General features: G+C 42.4%; 1 protein-coding gene across 2 annotated transcripts in view; it reads left to right on the top strand.

The window, feature by feature from the left end:
• RRAGD (Ras related GTP binding D) overlaps positions 1-23,979 on the top strand; it is a 47,117-nt gene that overhangs the window by 13,654 nt on the left and 9,484 nt on the right. The window contains exons 2-6 of one of the 2 annotated variants that reach the window (XM_033234594.1): positions 8,335-8,435; positions 8,697-8,992; positions 16,310-16,509; positions 17,628-17,742; positions 19,805-19,947. In XM_033234594.1, the coding sequence (XP_033090485.1) occupies positions 8,399-8,435; positions 8,697-8,992; positions 16,310-16,509; positions 17,628-17,742; positions 19,805-19,947 (791 nt within the window). In that variant the 5' untranslated portion in view covers positions 8,335-8,398. The remainder of the gene's footprint in view (positions 1-8,334; positions 8,436-8,696; positions 8,993-16,309; positions 16,510-17,627; positions 17,743-19,804; positions 19,948-23,979) is intronic. The other variant, XM_033234592.1, reaches the window with a different exon arrangement.

Here is a 23,979-nt window from a genome sequence, read left to right as displayed (position 1 = left end):
GTGTAGAGTGCCTAAAGTAGTGGCTGGCACATTGTAGGCACCTTCATACATGATAGTCATTAGTTCTCATTGCATGCATATTTTCCTGTTCCATGCAAGGCATTGTGCCTTTGCTCACATTTGGACTTCCCTCTTCTGGAGGACCTCCTGCCCGCTCCTTCTCCAAATTCTGCAGTACTTTAAATCTGCATTCATAATCTGTGTGATCCAATGGGTCTCTCCCTTGGCCCACAAGCATTTCCCTGTACTTTGCATTGATTAAACACTTGCTGTTTGGGAGGTGATAGCAGAGCAACTGTAACTGTTAAGGTTTCTGTTCTTATCTCTGAGGTTACATTTTTTTAGTAACAACTGTAACTGTCAATTACAACAATTAATTGACATAAAATAACACATATTTGATACGTTTTCACATATGTATGCACCTGTGAAACCATCAGCACAATGAAGACAAAGAACACATCTATCACTTCCAAACATTTTCCCATACCTCTTCCTCCCTCTGACCTTTCCTTACTGCCTACTGCCTCTTCCATTTCTTTTTTTCCTTTTTAATTTTTGAGATGGAGTTTTGCTCTTGTCACCCAGGCTGGAGTGCAGTAGCGCAATCTCAGCTCACTGCAACTTCTGCCTCCTGGGTTCAAGTGATTCTCCTGCCTCTGCCCCCCAAGTAGCTGCGATTACAGGCACCCACCACCATGCCAAGCTAATTTTTGTATATTTAGTAGAGACAGGGTTTCGCCATGTAGGCCACGCTAGTCTTGAACTCCTGACCTCAGGTGATCCACCCACCTTGGCCTCCCACAGTACTGGAATTACAGGTATAAGCCACTGTGCCCAGCCCTGCCTCTTCCATTTATTAGGTAACCACTGATATGCTATTTGCCACTGTGGATTAGATTAGTTTACATTTTTATTTTTTATTTTTTTTTATTTTTATTTTTTTTGAGACGGAGTCTCGCTCTGTCACCCAGGCTGGAGTGCAGTGGCCGGATCTCAGCTCACTGCAAGCTCCGCCTCCGGGTTCACGCCATTCTCCTGCCTCAGCCTCCCGAGTAGCTGGGACTACAGGCGCCGCCACCTCGCCGGCTAGTTTTTATATTTTTAATAGAGACGGGGTCTCACCGTGTTAGCCAGGATGGTCTCGATCTCCTGACCTTGTGATCCGCCCGTCTCAGCCTCCCAAAGTGCTGGGATTACAGGCTTGAGCCACCGCGCCCGGCAGTTTACATTTTTAAAAAAGAAATTTATGAAAGAGGAGTAATGGTTTCTTTCAATTGGCATAATTAGAGATTCATCCAGGTTATGTGTATCAATAGTTAATTTTTTTATTGCTGAGATGCACCACAATTTGTGTATCTAGTCACCTGCTGATGGACATTTGGGTTGTTTCCAGTTTTTGACTATTACAAATAAAGTTATTATGAATCTTTGTGTACATGTTTTATATGGACAAAAACTTTCATTTCCCTTAGGTAAAAACTCAGCAGTGGAATGGAAGGAATAATAAGATAGGTATATGTTCAACTTCTTAAGAAACCACCAAACTGCTTTCCAAAACAGAATCATTTTACATTTCTACCAGCAGTGTATGAGAGTTCTGGTACCTCCACATCCTTGCCAACACTTGTTACTCTGTGTCTTCCTAATTTTAGCCATGTTAGTGGGTATGTAATAGTATCTCATTATAGTTTTGATTTACATTTTATAATGATTAATGATGTATTGAGTATCTTTTCCTATGCTTTTTTACTTTCCATAAATCTTCTTGGGCAAGTTGTCTCTTCAAATCTTTTGCTTGTTTCACTTTTAAAATTGGGTCAGCCGGGTGTGGTGGGTCATGCCTGTAATCCCAGCACTTTGGGAGGCTTGAAGTCAGGAGTTTGAGACCAACCTGGCCAACATGGTGAAACCCCGTCTCTACTGAAAATACAAAATTAGCTGGGCATGGTGGTGCATGCCTGTAATCCCAGCTACTTGGGAGGCTGAGGCAGGAGAATCACTTGAACCCAGAGGTGAAGGTTGCAGTGAGCTACGATCGTGCCACTGCACTCCAGCCTGGGTGACAGAGCGAGATTCCATCTCAAAAAAACAAAAGACAAACAACAAAAAAAAATTGGGTCATTGGTTGAGTGCAGCGGCTCACGCCTGTAATCCCAGCACTTTGGGAGGCTGAGGTGGGTGGATTGCTCGAGCCCAGGAGTTCAAGACCAGTCTGGGCGACATGGTGAAACCCCATCTCTACAAAAAATTAGCTCAGCATGATGGGGCATGCCTGTAGTCCCAGCTCCTCTGGAAGCTGAGGCAAGAGGATTGCTTGAGCCTGAGAGGTGGAGGTTGCAGTGAGCTCTGATTGAGCCACTGCACTCCAGCCTGGGCAACAGAGCAAGACTGTCTCAGTAAATAAATAAATAAATAAAATAAAATTGGGTCATTTGTTTTCTTATTAATGAGTTTTGAGAGTTCTTCATATATTCTGCATACAAGTCCCTTCCCAGATACATGATTTGCAGATACTTTCTTCTAGTCTGTCTTGTCTTTATTACTTAACAATGTCATTTGATGTTTTTCTTTTACTTGATTATTACTTTTTTGAGAGTTGCTGCTGTCTTTTAAGTCCCAACAGATTCTTCATTTTTGGATTTGTTGTGCTTTTCTTTCTTTTTATTTTTTTTTTAGTTTTCATAGGTATTGAAATTTTATTTTAATAAAATCTAGTTTACCAACTTTTGGGGGAGGGAGTCATATCTAAGAGAATTTTCCCTAATGGAAAGTCATAAATATTTTATCCTAGAAGTTTCATAGTTTTAGGTCTTACAGTTAGGCCAACCAATTTTGAGTTGATGTGAGTTGAATTTTTTTTTTTTTTTTGTCATATGGATGTATAGTTGGTCCATCAGTCATTTGGTGAAAATGACCGTCCTTTCTTCATGGAAGTGGCTTTACCTCTTGGTGAAAAATCAGTTGTCTGTGTGTGTGTGGGTTTATTTCTCTGTCTGTTCCAGTGATCTATTTGTCTGTCTTTACACCAACATTCATAGTTTGGACTGAATTTCTTTTTTTTTTTTTTTTTTGAGACGGAGTCTTGCTCTGTTGCCCAGGCTGGAGTGCAGTGGCCGGATCTCAGCTCACTGCAAGCTCCGCCTCCCGGGTTCACGCTATTCTCCTGCCTCAGCCTCCGGAGTAGCTGGGACTACAGGCGCCCGCCACCTCGCCCGGCTAGTTTTTTTGTATTTTTTAGCAGAGACGGGGTTTCACCGTGTTAGCCAGGATGGTCTCGATCTCCTGACCTCGTGATCCGCCCGTCTCGGCCTCCCAAAGTGCTGGGATTACAGGCTTGAAGCCACCGCGCCCGGCCTGGACTGAATTTCTAAGTTTCTCTGAGATAGGAACCATGTTTTACATATCTTTTTGTCTAACCAACATTTACCAAGCAACTACTTTGGGCCCATTAACCCGCATATTTATTGTATGCATAAAACAGAAACTCTAAGAGCACAGCTGAAAGAGAAAATGTGGAGTTGAGATCACAATTTAAGGAGTATTTTATATTTTGAAACATTTGTGTTTGGCAAATAAAGTGAAAGGGAATATGAAAGGTTTTCAGTGAACTTGTGCCTCTTTGGAATTAAACTTAAAAGTCCAAACTTTGTAAATTAAAACATAAAACAATGTGTCAGTTGTCTCTTTTTACTTTGTAAATTTTGTTTTATTTACTTATTTTCATTGACAGATTATAGTTCTATAGATTTAAGTTGTTATTTCTTTTCCCTTCTTTCTGTTTTTTAGAGTTGGGGTCTTGCTATTACATAGGCTGTTCTCAAACCCCTGGGCTGAAGCAATCCTTCTGCCTCAGCCTCCCAAGTAGCTGGGACCACAGGCATGTGTCACCATGTCCAACAAATTATTGTTTCTTTCTTTCTTTTTGAGACAGGGTCTTAACTGTTGCCCAGGTTGGAGTGCAGTGGCACAATCATGGCTCACTGCAGCCTCAATCTCTTGAGCTCAAGGGATCCTCCCACCTCAGCCTTCCAAGTAGCTGTGACTACAGATGCCCACCACCATGTCCGGCTAATTTTAAAATTTTTTGTAGAGACAGGGTCTCTTTGTGTTGACCAGGCTGGTCTCAAACTCTTGGGCTCAAGCGATCCTCCCACCTCAGCCTCCCAAAGTGCTGGGATTACAGGTGTGCACCACCAGGCCTGGCCACCTTCCCATTTCAGTGTCCCTCATGACTCCCTAGACATTAAAAATTGTTTTTCTTTCCTTTCCAAAACCAATTTTAATTGTATATGTGAATATATTTCATTTTTAAAATTAAAACCAAATTCTCTTTCATGATCTCTCTAAATTCTCCTTCTACCTACACTTTGCCATTTGCTGTGTATCCTTCTGGATTGTTTTAAAATGCATTTTGGTACATATTTATATTTGAAATGGTTATCCTTAAATTAAAAAAAAAATACTTAACTATGCTATTCTAGCAGCAACCATAGCATTCTTTGACTTACCTCTCTTTTACCATTCATTGTTTTCCATTGCTGATTACATTGTATAGCATTTTGGGTGTATTTTTCTTTCAGGAGTTACATCCTTGAGTAATTCTTTCAAAGGGATTAAGTGGGCAATAAACTTTCTGAGTCCTTGAATATCTGAAAATGTCTTTATTTCACTGTCACATTTGAAAAATGATATGATTGGTATATTAATGACTTCACAGATTTTTTTTCCTTTTGTCTTTTTAAGATCTATTCTGTTGTCTTCTCATATCTGTGTTGTTGATAAGCATCTGATGTCTTTCTAGTTCTTTCATAGGTAATTGTTTCCCCCTTCTAAGGATTTTATTATTATCCTTGCTTTTTAATTTTTTTCACTTCTCTTTTTGTTCCTATAGATATCCTTGATATTTTGAAGTTACACTATGATTTTTTTTTAAGTGTGGGCTTGTTTTTGTTTAAGTTTCTCCATTTTATTTTGTGAGTTTGTTCATTTTGAGTTTTATCTTTTGTTAATTTAGGAAAGGATTATCTATTATTTAGTCAAATGTTGCTTACTCCCCATATTCTGCATTCTCTCCTTTTGGAACTTCTTTGGTAGAATAATGGTTCTTCTGAATCTTATTCCTGATGCCACTTTAACTTTGATTTCATACTTTCCAGGGCTCTATTCTTTTGTACTGCATCTTAAGAGACTTTGACTAGCCAGTCCACTATTTCCGTCTTCATGTGTGTTTATTCTGCTTTTTAATGCATACATTTTTATTGCCAAGATCTATATACCCCTTTTTCATAACTGCACTTCCTCTGAAACTGTCTGTTCTTGTTTCATGAATGCCATGTTTTCTCATATCTCTGAGTATTTGAAGTATACTTAGCTTGACAGTTTGCTCTGATTCCGTTATTAACTCTGCTTCTTCAGGTGTACATTCTTCCATTTGTTGAGTCTATATTGTCTTCCATGATCTTGGCATTACTTGAATATTTGATGTTCAAGGAAATGTTGGAGGGAAGATGGTACTGTAGCCACCTCTGATAGTGCTCTATTCCACACATTGTAGTGAGAGTTAGGGGAGGTGAGAGGACTTTGAGGGCAGTAGTGGGGATGCTTCCTTGTCCTTCTGGGCATCACTAGCACTGGGGGCACTGACTTCCTTCTCATGCCCAACCTCCTCCATTTTACTGCTTTCACCTGGAAGATATCCTAGTGTGTGTAGGGTAAGTTTGGGTGAGTGGGCCGTGGTGCACAGAGTTTATCTGCTTGGCTGTTTTCACTGTTATTCTCCAAATAATGACTCTGTTGCTTGTCTTCATAATCCTTCCTATGATGGGATTCATCAGTTCTACACTCTACAGCAGAACTCTGCCATTCATAGTCAAGGACTGCAGATTCCCTTTTCAATCTGATCTTTGTGTTTCTTAAGGATTTCCTGGTTGTCAATTTTGAGTTCTCCTTTTTGTTTCAAACTTAGCTATCCATGTTTCATTGTCCACCTATTTGTTTATTATGCATACCATTTCTATTATTTTTAGGGATTTAGTATGGGAAGGGAAGATGAACATGTTATCTGTCTGATTTTTTAAACTTGAAGTCCTATTTCATTTTCAGTTCATGCCCTGTTCTTGCTAAGATTGACTTGTAATGGCAGTACTGTGACTGGGTAGCATATAATCACTGATGAAGAAGAAAGCTGGTTACATTTTGGGTCATTTACTTCCACATTACTGCCTACATTGTATGTCATCAGCAATGTGTTGAATTGGATTCAGTTGAACTGGAAAAGTACGGGTGGATAAGGTAGGGCTGAGGAGTTGCTTATAGTGGACTAATGTCTATGCACATCTGTACCTGTTTAATTTTTCTTTATTCAGTCATTGTTTCATCTGAAATATGTATGTTTGCCTACACCTATTGCAAATTTAAACATTAAAGTATTATATATAGTAAATTAAATTTACTAAGATATTATCAAGTATTAACATGTGTTTTAGACAATTGTAGAGTTTTGGGGGAAAAATTGTTGGTTACATTAGGGAAATAAAAGGTTACTTTTCAGTCTGTATTGGATTAGGTTAGACCAGAGAAAAAGAAAGACATAATGAGGTACAGTTAAGAAGGAAATAAGAAATTTAGGATAATAATTTAATATATATACATCTCTATATTTGTTTATATTCTTTTTTTTTTTTTTTGAGACAGGGTTTTACAGTATTGTCTAGGCTGGAGTGCAGTAGTGCAATCAAAGCTCACGGCAGCCTTGAACTCCTGGGCTTAAGGGATCCTCCCACTTTAGCCTCCTGAGTGACTGGGATGACAGCTGCATGCCGCCATTCCCAGCCAATTAAAAAAAAATTTTTTTTATAGAGTCAGAGGTCTCACTATGCTGCCCAGACTGGTCTCGAACTCCTGGCCTCAGGTGAGCCTCCCACCTCAGCCTTCCAAAGTGCTGGCATTATAGGCATGAGCCACTGTGCCCAGCTCTTTTTTTTTCTTAAGACGTTGGTTTCTTTTCTCGATTCTTCTTTGAGTTTCATACTGGGTTTTTTATTTTTGTGTATTCATGAAACCTTTAAAAAAATTGAGATATACTTTATATACCATAGTATTTGCTCTTTTAAAGTACAGAGCTCAATGGATTTTAGTATATTCACAAAAAGTGTGCAATTATCAACACTGTTAAATTCTACGAATTTTTGTTTGTTTGTTTGTTTTTGAGCCGGTCTCACTTTGTCACCTAGGCTAGAGTGCAGAGGTGTGATCTCAGCACACTGCAGCCTCGACCTCCTTGGCTCAAGCCTCGACCTCCTGGGCTCAAGGGATCAGCAGTGGCATTAGATTCTCATAGGAGTGCAAACCCTGTTGTGAACTGCACATGTGAGGGATCTAGGTTGCACGCTCCTTGTGAGAATCCAATGCCTGATCATCTGTCATTGTCTCCCATCACTCCCACATGGGACTGTTTAGTTGCAGGAAAACAAGCTCAGGGCTCCCATTGATTCTACATTATGGTGGCTTGAGAGTTATTTCATTATATAGGACAATGCAATAATAATAGAAATAAAGTACATAATAAATTTAACCTGCTTGAATCATCCTGAAACCACCCCACCACCCCCACTGGTCCCTGGAAAAATTGTTTTCCATGAAACTGGTCCCAGGTGCCAAAAAGGCTGGGGACTGCTGTTCTGTGTCTGTGCTGTCCCGTATGTTAACCACTTGCTGGATGTGGCCGTTGAGTATTAGCCATGATGAAACTGAGGAAACCTCAAATTTTTATTGTGACCAAATATATATCACATCATAACATTTACAGTTTTAACCATTTTTGGTGGTGAGGGGCGCATAACAATGTGAATGTTATGCGCCCCTCAGCACCATCCATCTCCAGAATGTTCTCATATTCCCCTACCTGAAACTACATACCCATTAAACATAGAACTCCCCATTCCTTTTTTCCCCCAACCCCTGAAAACATTCTGTGTCTATGAACTTGGCTTCTCTAGAAACCTCATAGGAGGAGAATTTGAATTGCTTTATCAATTTTAATTTAAATAGCTGCATTAGGCTAGTAGCTACCTTACTGGATGGGGGCCCTGAACCAGGGTGGGCCTGAGAGATGTCTGCCTCTCACAGACTTTGCATTGGCTGTGTAACACAGTCCAAACCTGCCATGTCTAGTCCAAGGCCCACTTTCCAGGCCTTCGTGGCTTGGGAGAGTACTAGCCATAGGAGGGTGACTGAGAGAGGCATAACTCACGTCACCAAGCATCTCTTTAGTGATGACTTCTCAGAGAACAATATGGCTCCTGAATGCTCAGACCTGGATTCTTTCCACAGACAGTCTGCTCCTGGAAATAAATCTCTCTTCGCGCTCCTGAGTCCCTGCTTGTGATGTGGCATTATGTTGGTGTCTGGCCCCTGGGACGGTGTGAGAAGTGGTGAGACTGCATTGTTGAGTGTTTTGCACTTAACAAAAGCTGTCCCTTTTGCCTGGTGGGAAGTATAGACCAGTGGTTAAGTGTTCAGGCTCTGAAGGTCAGCAAGACTTGGAGTTTAAATGGAGGGATGCCGTTAGCACTCTCTTTGGAAGAGTGGCATCATCTGTGAATCATAAATCACATTTGAGGTGGAAGTGAAACTCCTCTAATTAACCGCTGTGAAAGCATCTCACCTTCATTCTCATTTTGTGGTTTCTCCAGTTCTGGACTTCAGCGACCCCTTCAGCACTGAGGTGAAGCCGAGAATCCTGCTCATGGGCCTGAGGAGAAGCGGCAAGTCGTCTATTCAGAAAGTTGTCTTTCACAAAATGTCTCCCAACGAAACACTATTCTTGGAGAGCACTAACAAGATATGCCGGGAAGATGTTTCCAACAGCTCCTTTGTCAATTTTCAGATTTGGGACTTCCCGGGACAGATTGACTTTTTTGACCCTACATTTGACTATGAGATGATCTTCCGGGGAACAGGAGCACTGATATTTGTCATTGACTCACAGGTAAAGCTCAGAGTCTCAGGGGTATGATGGCCTGGCCGGTCCCCTCCACCCCACGCCATGTTTTTGGTTTGGCTTTTAAACTCTGGAATAGACCTTTCTACCAAACAAGTGTTTTTTTGGTCAGGGCTCTCAGACTTTTCCAAAGATAAAACGTTCCATCCGTGACCAACAATCAACCCATTGAGCATTAGGGAACAATTGACACTTCAGCAAATCATAGACCTAGGAAACCTCACTGATGGAGGGGCCCATTCAGGCCAAATATGTCATCCCCACTGTGGGGCCCTTGGTCAACATCTACAAAAGATCACAGGTTCTCTGCAACAAAAACGTGTATCAATTTACATTTTCAACTGTTTATTATTTCCTATGAAGATAAAGTTCTAGGTGTAAACATTTTTCTTCTGAAACAAATTATTATTATTATTATTATTTTGAGACGGAGTCTCACTCTGTCACCAGGCTGGAGTGCAGTGGCATGATATCTTGGCTCACTGCAACCTCCGCCTCCTGGGTTCAAGCGATTCTCGTGCCTCATCCTCCTGAGTAGCTGGGATTACAGGCGCGTGCCACCACACCCAGCTAATTTTTGTATTTTTAGTAGAGACTGGGTTTCATCATGTTGTCCAGGCTAGTCTTGAACTCCTGGCCTCATGATCCACCCACCTCGGCCTCCCAAAGTGCTGGGAGCCACTGCGCTCGACCCTGAAACAAATTATTATAATTATTGCTTAAGACAATATAATTATATTATGTATTTTATAGATGATTATTAAATATAAAAAGTAAAATTTGAGATAAATATCCCTCTTAAGAAGATGGATATTTGATATTTTTTCCACTTCATGTATCCATGCTTGAATAAGACGATATTTGGCATCAGTTCTATTTTTGTTTTTGTTTATATAGTTATAAACACTGAGAAACTTTGTTCACATAAGTAAGTAGGTGGATATGAGGTGTGTTTTATTCTAGCATTTGTCTAGCTATTCAGATTCCTTCCAAGTTATATCCCCTAAATCACCCAGTTTTCTATCATGAAAAATTACTTTTAGTAGTTTATCAACAGGCTTCCGGAGTAGGTTCTCCTTTCACTTTGTTGGAAGCAAAGAATTGGGAACCCGTTTCCTATGCTTTGAAGAGCCCCATTCTCAGTCGCTAGTCATCCCTGTAGCAGGTTCTTTTCCAGTATTCTGCATTGGCTCCTTGGCACCCTGGGTTTTTAATATCCTGGGGCTTTTCTACTGGAGTTGGTGTAAAGGGGAGGCAAAGGGAGACAGTAGGACCACAGGTGCGTATCAGGCAGATACATTTTAGGAAGGGGATTACAGCAGGATGGGGCATTGGTACTTTCCAAACTATCCATGTCTGGGGCTCTTAGAAAATGCCCAAGACCCGTGGCCCAGCCTGAAGGGTCCCCAAGGGCTCCCTTTTGCAGCTGGGGGGAAATAAATGGCATCAGCCCTTCTCTGCATGCACTGAACCAACTCTGAGGTTCAGGTTGTACCCTTTCCCTATAACTGTGGACCCATAGTGAGACAGGTTGGCCAGCTGCAGGTGTGCATTGCCCCACTAAGCACACCCGGCCCTTCTAGGAGCACCAGAGCTGTTAGGGCTGAAGTGTTACAAAGATTATTCCTGATAATATCATTCTGAGCCCATGCTCGAGAACCATCCTCTGAGCAGACTCCCCATGCCTGAGAGAGTCGTAAGTTCATTCAGGAACTAGGTGCCTGTTTAATAATAATAACAAAATTTTCAACTAAGCCTCTCAGTTCCAAGTGGCTGCATTTGTGTACGTGTATGGCTGTGGGAGCATGGCCAATGGTTAGAGGGGTTCTTTCTTTCCTTTTTGGTAGGGGTGTGGAGGAGGGAGACTTCAAATCCAATGCCTGATCGGTGATCAGCAGTTTACTCTCTTCCCATGGGCCTACCCAGAAACACGTGTGTTACCTGCACCACGTCCAGGGCCTGCTGTCAGCAGCTGCTTTCCTGACTGTCCCACTTGTACTGACCTGTTTTCTGGCCCATCTGTGGTCTTGGCAGTATCCCCTGCCTTACTGTCTCAGGTCTGCCAGCACCATAAATTAGGGAGCTTAGAGCTCGAGGGGAGTGGATGGGGTGTGTGCATGCTGCTGTAGGGAAGGGGAGGCTCTAGGAATGTCATGCTTATCTCTCTCTTCTAAGCTCCATTTCACGCAGCAGCTGTTTCTGTAGTTGTTGAACTGGGTAGCTGTAGTAGTCCTACCCATCGGTGAGTAGATTTCCAACCAGATGACTCATCATTACAAGACAATGGGTTAGTAAGTACTTACTTAAATACCATGTTGTGCTTACATAGCAATTTGCATTTATGGGAATTCAAATGTACAGTGTAATCTCTTTTAGGTGTTTCTAATATGGTTATAATATGGCTAAAATAGGTACATCTGTCTATTTTTAAATTGAAGGCAGACCTTCAATTTAGGTTGGTAAATGTGTTTTTTATTTTAATTGTGTTTCTTGAATTTTTTTTTTTTCTTCCTCAGACGAGGTCTCACTATGTTGCCCAGGCTGGAGCACAGTGGTTATTCACAAGTGTGATTATAATCCACTACAGCCTCAAACTCCTGGGCTCCTGTTTCAACCTCCCAGGTAGCTGGGACTACAGATGCATGCTACTATGCTTGGCTCTTCTCTTGGGTGTTTTTTGTGGGGCAGAGAAAGATATAGGAATGTTTGAGAAGTTCATTTTTTAAGGTTATCCTTTTTTTTTTTTTTTGAGGCGGGATCTCGCTCTGTCGCCCAGGCTGGAGTGCAGTGGTGTGATCTTGGCTCACTACAAGCTCTGCCTCCCGGGTTCTCGCCATTTTCCTGCCTCAGCCTCCAGGTTAGCTGGGACTACAGGCGCCCGCCACCATGCCTGGCCAATTTTTTGATTTTTAATAGAGATGAGCTAGAGATGAGGATTCACTGTGTTAGCCAGAATGGTCTCAATCTCCTGACCTCGTGATCCACGCACCTCGGCTTCCCAAAGTGTTGGGATTACAGGCGTGAGCCACCGTGCTTGGCCTAAAGTTATACTTTTTAAAAAGAGGAGGCTGGGCACAGTGGCTCATGTCTATAATCCCAACACTTTGGGAGGCCAAGGCGGGAGGACCACTTAGGCCCAGAAGTTTGAGGCTGCAGTGAGCTATGATTGTGCCACTGCACACCAGCCTGGGTGACAGAGCAAGACCCTGTCTCAAAAAGAGAAAAAAAACACACATAAAAATAAAGAGTAGGAAAAGCATTGTTAAATGCTGTAATTTATTTAAAATAAGGAATAATTAAATATCCAGTTTCAAAACCTAGTATACTTTTCTGTTGGAAGCAGTGTGTAAAAATCATATTTGCAGGAACCTTTATGGGATGTGATTAGAAGCACTGACAGGAAAATCAAAACTTTGGGGAAGTGTGTCCACAGCACTTGAGTGTCCTTTCCTTTCTTTCTTTCTTTCTTTTTTTTTTGAGATGAAGTCTCACTCTGTCGCCAGGCTGGAGTGCAGTGGCACGATCTCGGCTCACTGCAACCTCCGCTAACTAGGTTCAAGTGATTCTCCTGCCTCGGCCTCCCAGGTAGCCACCACAACCAGCTAAGTTTTATATTTTTAGTAGAGACAGGGTTTCACAGTGTTGGCCAGGATGGTCTCAATCTCTTGACCTTGTGATCCACCTGCCCAGCCTCCCAAAGTGCTGGGATTATAGGCATGAGCCACCACACCCAGCCCCTTTGCTTTATTTCTAAGCAGTGCTATTTTGGTCTCACACCTCATATTTTTATTTTTTTGTTCATGAATTCCTTCCAGTCACAGGATTGCCAGATAAATATATCCCTAAGGAGAAAATGTGTCCTCAGAGAATGTCATGAAATAAAAAAGAATGAAAGCAAGAGTGGTTCCCGTGATCTGTGGTGACACCCCAGCCCTGCTCCCCAGCCTGCAGAATGCACCATATCTCCTGAAGCCCTTGCACATGTGCCTGTGGATCCAAAAGAGAGTTTCTTCTTGACCTGTGCTGGTGTTTGTGACCTGCCCATAATCCCCAGATCTAATTTCAGAGTAGAAACTATGCAATGTATTTCACATTAATGTTTATTTGTCATAGAAAGTAATAAACAATGGGAAAAATCACCTGCAATCCTTCTGTTCTAACCAACCAAGTATTTTTTTCTTTTTAGTCCTTGTAGCTACATGCTTCTTTATCAGTTAGTTGGTAATGAGACCATTTTATATGCTTGGCAGGGAGGTTAGAGTAGCAATTTCCAATCTTTGGAGATGTGATATTCTCTTGACATTGGGTAGTTTTGCTCACAGACATGTTCCCTTAACTCCCCTCCTCAGTTAAAGGCAGCAGTAACACTTTTCTTGAGGTGTAATTTACATGCAATAAAATGCACTCATTTTAACCCTACAGTTCCACAGGTTTGACAAATGTGTACATCATGTAACCACCTCTCCTTAAGATATAGAATATTTCCACCACCCCAAAGGTTCCCTTGTGCCCTTTCTCAGGTGGTCCCCTGAAACGTTGAGCCCCAGGCAACCACTGAAGTGCTGTCACTTTAGTTTGCCTTTTCTAGAATTTCATCTATGTGGAACCATACAGTAATACCTTTAGTTTTTAATGCTTAATCTGCTGACCCAGCATCCGACATTTGCCTTTCATTTAATTTAATTTTTTTTTTTTTTTTGAGACGGAGTCTTGCTCTGTTGCCCAGGAAGGAGTGCAGTGGCTCGATCTTAGCTGATGGCAACCTCTGCCTCCCAGGTTTAAGCAATTATCCTGCCTCAGTTTCCTGAGTAGCTGTGATTATAGGCATGCGCCACCACGCCCAGCTAATTTTAGTATCTTTTTAGTAGAGATGGGGTTTCACCATGTTGGTCAGGCTGGTCTCCAACTCCTGACCTCGTGATCTGCCTGCCTCGGCCTCCCAAAGTGCTGGAATTACAGGCATGAGCCACCGCGCCTGGCCTCATTTTATTTAATTTTTACAGACGGGCTGTCACTCTATTACCTAGGATGGAGTGCAGTGGCAGGATCATAGGATCATAGCTTATTGTAAACTCAAATTCCTGGACTTAAGGAATTCTCCTGCCTCAGCCTCCGAGTAGCTGGGACTACAGGTGTGCACCACCAAGCCTGGTTAATTTTATATATATATATAATATATTTATATATATATATAAAATATATATATACACACACCCTTTTTTTTTTTTTTAGAGATAGGGGTCTCACTGTGTTGTCCAGGCTGGTCTTGCACTCAAGCAGTCCTCTCCAGTAGGTGGGATTACAGGCGCAAACCACTGCTCCTGGCTTTTGTCTTTTATTCTAAACAACTCTGTAGAGTGTGAAGGATGGGAAGGACTCCATTTGCGTTTTTCCCTCTTCATAGTTTCCTATTTGTATAATTAATATTTGATTTACCTAGAGACTAGGGATACATTTTTATTGATGTTTGGAGCATAGAAAAATGCCAGAAAACACCCCTAATTATACTGGCTTTCTGTTTTCTTACTTTCTTAAAAGTAAGTTGTATTGGAACGCCATAAGTGGCAGGGGTGAGGTGCGGTGGGAGAAGGCATTTAGATTCTGTCCTACAGATCTCTTTCCTTTTTTTTTTTTTTTTTTTGCTATGAAAACAAGACCTGTTCACACCCTTCAAATTGGCAATAAATAAGAGATCTGACACCACCAATTGTTGGTGAGGGTCTGAAGCATCAGATGCTATTTACACACTTCCAGGTACGGTCAAGGCAGTCCTACCTATGACCCGACAAATCACCCTTCAGAGTAAGCCATGTGTACATGAGACTGTACACATATCATTGTAATCACATATACATGGAAATATTTACAATGTCCATCAGCAAGCAAATCTATGATAAATTATAGATCATCCATAAAAGGAAGTTTTATAGAGCCATTAAAAGGAACTAATGTACTGTAGTTATGTACTACATAACATTCAATGTAAGTGAATCCCACTGACAGTGTTGAATGAAAAAGGCAAACTATAATATACACACAACTTAATATTTCTTTCCATTTTTAAACAATGTAAATGAATTCTGTGTGTTTGGGGATATATATGTCTGTATTAATGTATACATGAGTGAGAATAAATACTAAACTTGGGATAGTGGTTGTCTCTAGAGGATGAGGGGGTAGAGGGTAGCATGGGTTGGGAGGATGAGGAGAAACACAGAGGGCTTTGGTGTAAATGTTTCATTTCTTAAACAGAGATGAATACACAGGCATTTTATAGGCATGGGAAGAAGAAAAAAGTTAGTATTGTTTGGGGCAATTACTCTAGACCAGGGGCCTTTTTCTGTAAAGGGCCAGATGGCAAACATCTTACGCTTTGTAGACTGTACTGTCTCTGAGGAGTTTCTCTAGAGGAAACTTAACTCTGCCACTGTAGCACAAAAGCAGCCTTAGACAATATGAAAGCAATTGAGCACGTTCCAGTACAACTTACTTTTAAGAAACAGGCACAGGGCCTGCAGACTTTGGTCTGCTGACTTCTGCACTGAACCAGTGGTTCTTAAAATTGCTCCCCACCTCCTTCCCCATCTGCCCAGTGGCCTGTGTCATGCCTCCATCTCTTATTGTTCATCACAGTTCACAAGAGACTGGAAGAGTTAGGATGAACAGTATTCTGGGGAAGGTCTTATGTGGAGTTGGGGAGTTGGGTCCATTTCTCTTCCTGAAACCGCAACTCTGGTTTTTTTTTTTTTTTTTTTTTTTTTGAGACCGAGTCTCACTCTGTCATCCAGGCTGGAGTGCAGTGGTGTGATTTCGGCACACTGCAATCTCTGCCTCCCGGGTTCAAGGGATTCTCCTGCCTCAGCCTCCCAAGTAACTGGTACTACGAGCACCTGCCACCACGCCCGCTAATTTTTTTGGTTTTTTTTTTAGTAGAGACGGGGTTTCACCGTGTTAGCCAGGATGGTCTTGATCTCCTGACCTCATGATCTGCCCGCCTGGGCCTCCCAAAGTTCTGGAAGCACTGAACCACCGTGCCCTGCCAACTCTGATCTTTATGACTGTCATCAACCTCAGTCATAACTGCCTAAATCAGCTGCATTTTTTTTAGCATTTCTTTTTCCTCTCTTTGTTAACAGAACTTAAGTTTTCACACTGGAATTCTAAGAAGCCAGCTTGTTGAGGGGAACCTTTGCAACAGATTTCAGGGGTTTGCAGCCACATAGTTTCCAGGTGAACTGTGTGTGGGGGGGAGGAGGGTCAGGAAGCAAAGCAGCCTTCTCTCACAGGTGTTGCCTTTGGTCCTAGGACGATTACATGGAAGCCCTGGCCAGGCTCCACCTCACGGTGACCAGGGCCTACAAAGTGAATACCGACATCAACTTCGAGGTGTTTATTCATAAAGTGGATGGTCTGTCAGATGACCACAAAATTGAAACCCAAAGAGATATTCACCAGCGGGCAAACGATGACCTTGCAGATGCTGGATTAGAAAAAATTCACCTCAGGTGAGAACAGAAAAGCCTTAAGGATCCCAATAAAGGATGGAAGAAAGCCAGTTTGCGGTTCGGAGTCACCATGATTGGCTTGGCATGGGCAGTAATTTACCTTTTTACCCTGTTTCATGCTGTAGACAGATAGGATTAGGGGAAAACGAGGTTTGCATGTGCTAATGCTAATCTTTAGTGAAAGTGGTGTTTTTTTGTTTTTGTTTTCTTTTTTGAGACGGAGTCTCGCTCTGTCGCTCAGGCTGGAGTGCAGTGGCGGGATCTCCACTCACTGCAAGCTCTGCGTCCCGAGTTTACGCCATTCTCCTGCCTCAGCCTCCCGAGTAGCTGGGACTACAGGCACCCGCTACCTCGCCCGGCTAGTTTTTTGTATTTTTTAGTAGAGACGGGGTTTCACCGGGTTAGCCCAGATGGTCTCGATCTTCTGACCTCGTGATCCACCCGTCTCGGCCTCCCAAAGTGCTGGGATTACAGGCTTGAGCCACCGTGCCCGGCCTGTTTTTTTGTTTTTTAACAGATGGTCAAAGCTAAGGTTCTCCCCTCACATGAAAAACACATTATAGAAAACCCGTGAATATAATTCTAGTAGTTAGTTGATGCTAAAGTTTACAGTTCTTGATAAAGATATTATCTGTAATTATAAGTAAAGGAGTAGTCTGAAAACAATACAAATAGGAATCCTCACAAAGGAAAACAATGTCTCTGTCATTTTTTGTGAGGTAGTACATGCATCATTCATTTTGTAAATTGGGAAATGGAAAAAAAATTTGCTTCAATATCAAGAATAGAAGTTACTAATGGGACAACCTAAGAGGCTTGTGTAAAGATGATCTGGCATGGATTGTCCTGCAGAATGTCAGGAAGCTGGGATGGACACAGATTGCTGCAGTTTTAAGCTTGCCAGTTGGCAGATGAGAATAGGCACAGCTCGGGCTTTTTGGGAGGTGGGGAGGAATGGCTTGCTTTCTACCGAGGTCACTGTAAACTCCGAAGGGGGCTGGACTTTATTTGTTAGGACTATAGATACAGAAGGCAGATTACCGGTGTATTGACATAGCCTAAGCAGCCTGTTCCTCATTCAAAGGGAAAACATGATGAAATACCGTTTCCTCTTTCAGCTTTTATCTGACAAGCATATATGATCATTCAATATTTGAAGCTTTTAGCAAAGTGGTTCAGAAACTGATTCCACAACTCCCAACTCTGGAGAATTTGCTGAACATCTTTATCTCAGTAAGTAAATAATATGCTCCTGTTTGAGTCACTTGTAGAATTTGAAAATAGCATTGCAAGAGTGAAAAAGATCTTATTTCCAATTGCTCCTATAGCATTTCAAGGTCATTTGAGTATTAAAGATTACTCCTACGTGTTGTTTTAGGTCCTTTAAAATTTAACTCCTGGCCAGGCACGGTGGCTCAAGCCTGTAATCCCAGCACTTTGGGAGGCCGAGACGGGCGGATCACGAGGTCTGGAGATCGAGACCATCCTGGCTAACATGGTGAAATCCCGTCTCTACTAAAAAATACAAAAAAACTAGCCGGGTGAGGTGGCAGGTGCCTGTAGTCCCAGCTGCTCGGGAGGCTGAAGCAGGAGAATGGCGTAAACCCGGGAGGCAGAGCTGGCAGTGAGCTGAGATCCAGCCACTGCACTCCAGCCTGGGCAACAGAGCAAGACTCCGTCTCAAAAAAAAAAAAAAATTTAACTCCCGGCCCAGCTTGGTGGCTCATGCCCCACTTTGGGAGGTTGAGGCGGTATGATGGCTTAAGGCCAGGAGTCTGGGACCAGCCTAGGTAACATAGTGAGATCCTGTCTCTACAAAAAAAAAAATGTAAAAACTAGCCAGGTGTGGTAGCACATGCCTGTAGTCCCAGCTACTTGGAAGGCTGTGGTGGAAGGAGTACTTGAGCCCAGGTGTTTGAGGCTGAAGTGAGCCATGATTATGCCACTGTACTCCAGCCTGGGCATCAGAGCGAGAACTTGTCTCTAAAAATAAAAATAAATAAATAAATAAAAATAAAATGTACTCAAATGCATTCCTGCACTCCACTGGTATAACTGGAGTGCTTATTCAAGTTGTAGGCAATCATTCAATATTAATAGAGCCCCACCAGAGGTAGGGAATGTAAAGCTTGGTTTTATTGGTAAGACGCAGACGGTTGAATAGCTTTTTATAAGTTTTACACGCTGTGAATGATGTGCTGAATGAACCCTACACACTACCAGCTCCAGGTAGGCTCTGCTGAGTTGAATTGAGGCAGACCTCTTGGTTGTACTGAACGTTTACTCTATCACTACACAATTTTGAGTGTGTTTGTTTAGTGTTTCTAAGCTTATTTTAAAATTTACAGTCAGTAAAAGTATTTTTACTTGGCCTTTTCCTAACTGCAGGTATACATCTCTGTTAGGAAATATTGCTCAATTTGATTATCTAAAATAAATAATTTGTGATAATTCAAATTCTTTTATTTCTTTTCTTTTTTTTGAGATAGAGTTTCGCTCTTGTCACCCAGGCTGGAGTGCAGGGGCGCCATCTTGGCTCACCGCAACCTCCGACTCCTAGGTTCAAGCAGTTCTCTTGCCTCAGCCTCCCAAGTAGCTAGGATTACAGGCATGCACCCCCATGCCTGGCTAATTTTGTATTTTTAGTAGAAACAGGTTTCTCCCTGTTGGTCAGGCTGGTTTCAAAGTCCTGACCTCAGGTAATCTGCCTGCCTCGGCCTCCAAAAGTGCTGGGATTACAGGCATGAGCCACCGCGCCCAGCCTCTACTTTTTCTTTCTTTTTTTTTTTTTTTTTTTGAGACGGAGTCTCACTCTGTCACCCAGGCTGGAGTGCGGTGGCCGGATCTCAGCTCACTGCCAGCTCCGTCTCCCGGGTTTACGCCATTCTCCTGCCTCGCCTCAGCCTCCCGAGTAGCTGGGACTACAGGCGCCCGCCACCATGCCCGGCTAGTTTTTTTGGTATTTTTTTAGTAGAGACGGGGTTTCACTGTGTTAGCCAGGATGGTCTCGATCTCCTGACCTCGTGATCCGCCCGTCTCGGCCTCCCAAAGTGCTGGGATTACAGGCATGAGCCACCGCGCCCGGCCCCTTTTTATTTCTTATGCAAGTCCAGTATAAAGAAGTTTATGGCAGTGAAGTTTAAATTGTAATAAAATGGTACAATTTAAATTTTTTGTAACGTGAGTTTTGCTCATTTGTATTTTACATTGAGAATGGCATTCAATTTTGTGTAGATATGACATGGGCTGAAGTTGGCTGTTGCTTTAAGGCAGCATTTTTTTTTTTTTATTTCAGAATTCTGGAATTGAAAAGGCATTTCTATTTGATGTGGTCAGTAAAATTTATATTGCAACTGATAGTACTCCAGTGGATATGCAAACTTATGAACTCTGCTGTGATATGATAGATGTGGTTATTGACATCTCTTGTATTTATGGGTAAGTACAACATTCTTTAAGGCCACAATCAAGCCATCCTTCCTTCATGACCTTTCAGGCATTTTGCATTTACATTTACTTACTTGAGTTTAACATTTTTGTCTTAAATGACTGAAATCTATATATAAATACACCATTTAGCATGCAATAATAACAGTTGTTGAGCAAATGCCAGGCATTATGCTAATAATCTTCTTGCATGCTTTGTATTATTTATTTATTTTTTTTTAGCAATAGGGTGTCCCTGTGTTGTCCAGGATAGATCACTCCTGGGCTCAAATGATCCTCCCACCTCAACCTCTCGAGTAGCTGGGATTATAGATATGAGCCACTGTGCCTAGGTTATCATTTAATTCTCAACTATTCTATGTGGCAAGAATTACATTTGACCCTTGAACAACACAGGGGTTGGGGTACCAACCCTTTGAACAGTCAAAAAGCTGCATATATTTCCCCCTCGACAAATTTAGCTATTAATACTAATAGTCTACTGTTGACTGGAAGCCTTACTGATAACATGAATCATTGATTAACATACATTTTGTATGTTACGTATTATGTACTGTATTCTTAACAATAAAGTGAGCTACAGAGAAGAAAATCAAGAAAAGTATAAGGAAGAATATATTTACTATTCATTAAATGAAAGTGGGTCATCATAAAGGTCTTCATCCTCATTGTCTTCACATTGAATAGGCTGAGGAGGAGGAAGAGAAGGGGTTGATGTTGCTGTCTTAGGAGTGGCAGAAGCTGAAGAAAATCCACGGATAAGTGGATTTAGGAAGTTCACATCAGTGTTGTTTAAGGTCAACTGTACTGTATTCATTTTACAGGTGAAAAAACTGAGGTTCAGAGTGGTTACATTTCTTACCCTTGCTCACACTATCAGTAAGGATTGGAACTAGAATTTGAATTCAGATCTGATTCCTGATCCTCTGCTGAAAAAAATTTGTTAACATATCATTCTTAGAAAACTGGCCGGGCGCGGTGGCTCAAGCCTGTAATCCCAGCACTTTGGGAGGCCGAGACGGGCGGATCACGAGGTCAGGAGATCGAGACCATCCTGGCTAACACGGTGAAACCCCGTCTCTACTAAAAATATACAAAAAATTAGCCGGGCGAGGTGGGAGCACCTGTGGTCCCAGCTACTCGGGAGGCTGAGGCAGGAGAATGGCGGGAACCCGGGGGGCGGAGCTTGCAGTGAGCTGAGATCCGGCCACTGCACTCCAGCCTGGGCGACAGAGCGAGACTCCGTCTCAAAAAAAAAAAAAAAAAGAAAACAGAACTTTCGGCCGGGCGCGGTGGCTCAAGCCTGTAATCCCAGCACTTTGGGAGGCCGAGACGGGCGGATCACGAGGTCAGGAGATCGAGACCATCCTGGCTAATACGGTGAAACCCCGTCTCTACTAAAAAATAGAAAAACTAGCCGGGCGAGGTGGCGGGCGCCTGTAGTCCCAGCTACTCGGGAGGCTGAGGCAGGAGAATGGCGGAAACCCGGGAGGCGGAGCTTGCAGTGAGCTGAGATCTGGCCACTGCACTCCAGTCCGGGCGACAGAGCGAGACTCCGCCTCAAAAAAAAAAAAAAAAAAAAAAAAAGAAATAGTCATGGAAGATGAACGCACCCTGATTACAGTGCAGATTGCCATGGTAATCAAGTACAATGAACAACACAATTAATCTGGCACATGCTTAACAATGTGCATGATCATTATTGTGCCATATGGTCATTAGATGTAAGTGGTAAGTTGTTCATGTAAATGATGTTAATCAGAGTTACTTTTACCCAGCTAAAACAAACATGGGTAGGGAGGGGTTAGGAGGAGGCAGCCTGGCTTTGCTGCCAGATTGGTTTTTCTGTGGTGGAGTACAGTTTTCTGAGAACCCACAGGATTCAGTAAGAACCAGTCTAGGTCACAGACGGTTTGTGGGCTCTGGGGTTTCCTCAGATTGTTTGCTGGAGCAGCAATAAGCCAGTCCTGTTAACCAGCAGGAGGCAGGGTTGTGTGCAGAGCCTGGGGCCCTCTTAGGCAATGAGGAAGCAGGTGGTCTTGTAACTGGAGGCCTTGCTGCCCCTCCCCAGCTGCCCAGTGGAGACCAGCAGGCCCTAGAATCAGGTGACCTGGTGCCTCAGGAATTTCTCAGCTGAGGCTGTGCCCCAGCTGGCAGTTCTGTGCTCGCGCATGCACACACACACGCACACACTTTAAAATATGTTCTATCTTCATGCGTTTTCATTGCTTATAGATGAAAAACTTGAGTAGTAAAACAGTTTTTGCAATTGCAGACCTCATCAATATCTACTTGTAATTTTTGGTGGAGTTTTTGTTTTTCTAATTTGTTTAATGTTTACCTTTTTTCTGATTGTGAAAGTAATGCATGCTCATTGCAGAAAATACATAAAAGTCTAAAGAATAAAATTAAAGTAGCCCATAATCTCACCACCTAGAGACAGTCAGTGTTTACATTATTTATATAGTTGTTCTTATTTCCATGCGTAATTTTTAGGATAATGAGATCACATTGTATGTAAAATTTTATATCCTGCTTTTTTCATTTAACATTATCACTTACGAATTTTCCTGTATTATTATTATTATTTTTTTTTTTTTTTTTTTTTTGAGGCGGAGTCTCGCTCTGTCGCCCGGACTGGAGTGCAGTGGCGCAATCTCGGCTCACTGCAAGCTCCGCCTCCCGGGTTCCCGCCATTCTCCTGTCTCAGCCTCCGAGTAGCTGGGACTACAGGCGCCCGCCACCTCGCCCAGCTAGTTTTTTGTATTTTTAGTAGAGACGGGGTTTCACCGTGTTAGCCAGGATGGTCTCGATCTCCTGACCTCGTGATCCGCCCGTCTCGGCCTCCCAAAGTGCTGGCGGATTACAGGCTTGAGCCACCGCGCCCGGCATTTTCCTGTATTATTAAATGCTGCTAATAAACACAGTGTTTAATATCTACATAGTATTGTATTTACTTGGAAATTTAAATGCCATTTTCTTCACTGGATAAAACATGTTAAATGTTTCAGTTTCTTGTTCTCAGAACACTACTTATAAGCAAGAGAGATTGAGCCTTAAAATATAGTAGTTAAAAGCAGTGCAATGGAAGTTAACGAATTCTGTTAAAGCATCTTTAACATTTGAAGTCCAACACTTAAAAGGTTTTTCTTTAATGTTTTGGTAGGTTATAGTGAGTTGAATCCTTTAAAAAAAAAAAAGAACTTCCACAATTTACTTTTTTTTTTTTTTTGAGATGGAGTTTCACTCTTGTTGCCCAAGCTGTAGTGCAATGGCGTGATCTCGGCTCACTGCAACCTCCGCCTCCTGGGTTCAAGCAATTCTCCTCCCTCAGCCTCCCGAGTAGCTGGGATTACAGACATGCGCCACCACGCCCAGCTAATTTTGTATTTTTAGTAGAGACAGAGTTTCTCCATGTGGGTCAGGCTGTTCTCGAACTCCCGACCTCAGGTGATCGCCTCAGCCTCCCAAAGTGCTGGGATTACAGGCATGAGCCACTGCACCCAGCCTCACAATTTACTTTTAAGTGGCCATGTATATGGCAGTTTAAAATACTCTCGAAACTAAAAACCTACATTTCCTAAAAACACTCTTGTGCAATTCAGGCTTTTCATTAAATCTGGCTTGATACTCTACCCCCTTGTGTATTTACAGGATTAAAGCATTAACTTTGAAATTAGCCATATCTAGGTTTGAGGTCCTGGCTTTACCCCTATCATCAACTTTGACCAAGTTATCTTATTTTCCTGTAGCCTCAGTTTCCTTAGAAACTTAGAGGATTCTAGGCTGGGCGCGGTGGCTCACGCCTGTAATCCCAGCACTTTGGGAGGCCGAGGCGGGAGGATTACAAGGTGAGGAGATCGAGACCATCCTGGTGAACACGGTGAAACTCTGTCTCTACTAAAAATACAGAAAAACTAGTCGGGCGTGGTGGCGGGCGCCTGTAGTTCCCACTACTCGGGAGGCTGAAGCAGGAGAATGGTGTGAACCCGGGAGGCAGAGTTTGCAGTGAGCCGAGATCTT

The sequence above is a fragment of the Trachypithecus francoisi genome, unplaced genomic scaffold (assembly GCF_009764315.1).
Source record: "Trachypithecus francoisi isolate TF-2019V2 unplaced genomic scaffold, Tfra_2.0 Lachesis_group15, whole genome shotgun sequence".
NCBI classification, from domain to species: domain Eukaryota; kingdom Metazoa; phylum Chordata; class Mammalia; order Primates; family Cercopithecidae; genus Trachypithecus; species Trachypithecus francoisi.
The sequence above is the reverse complement of the archived record's forward strand: the minus strand, read 5'-3'. Positions and strand labels throughout refer to the sequence as shown.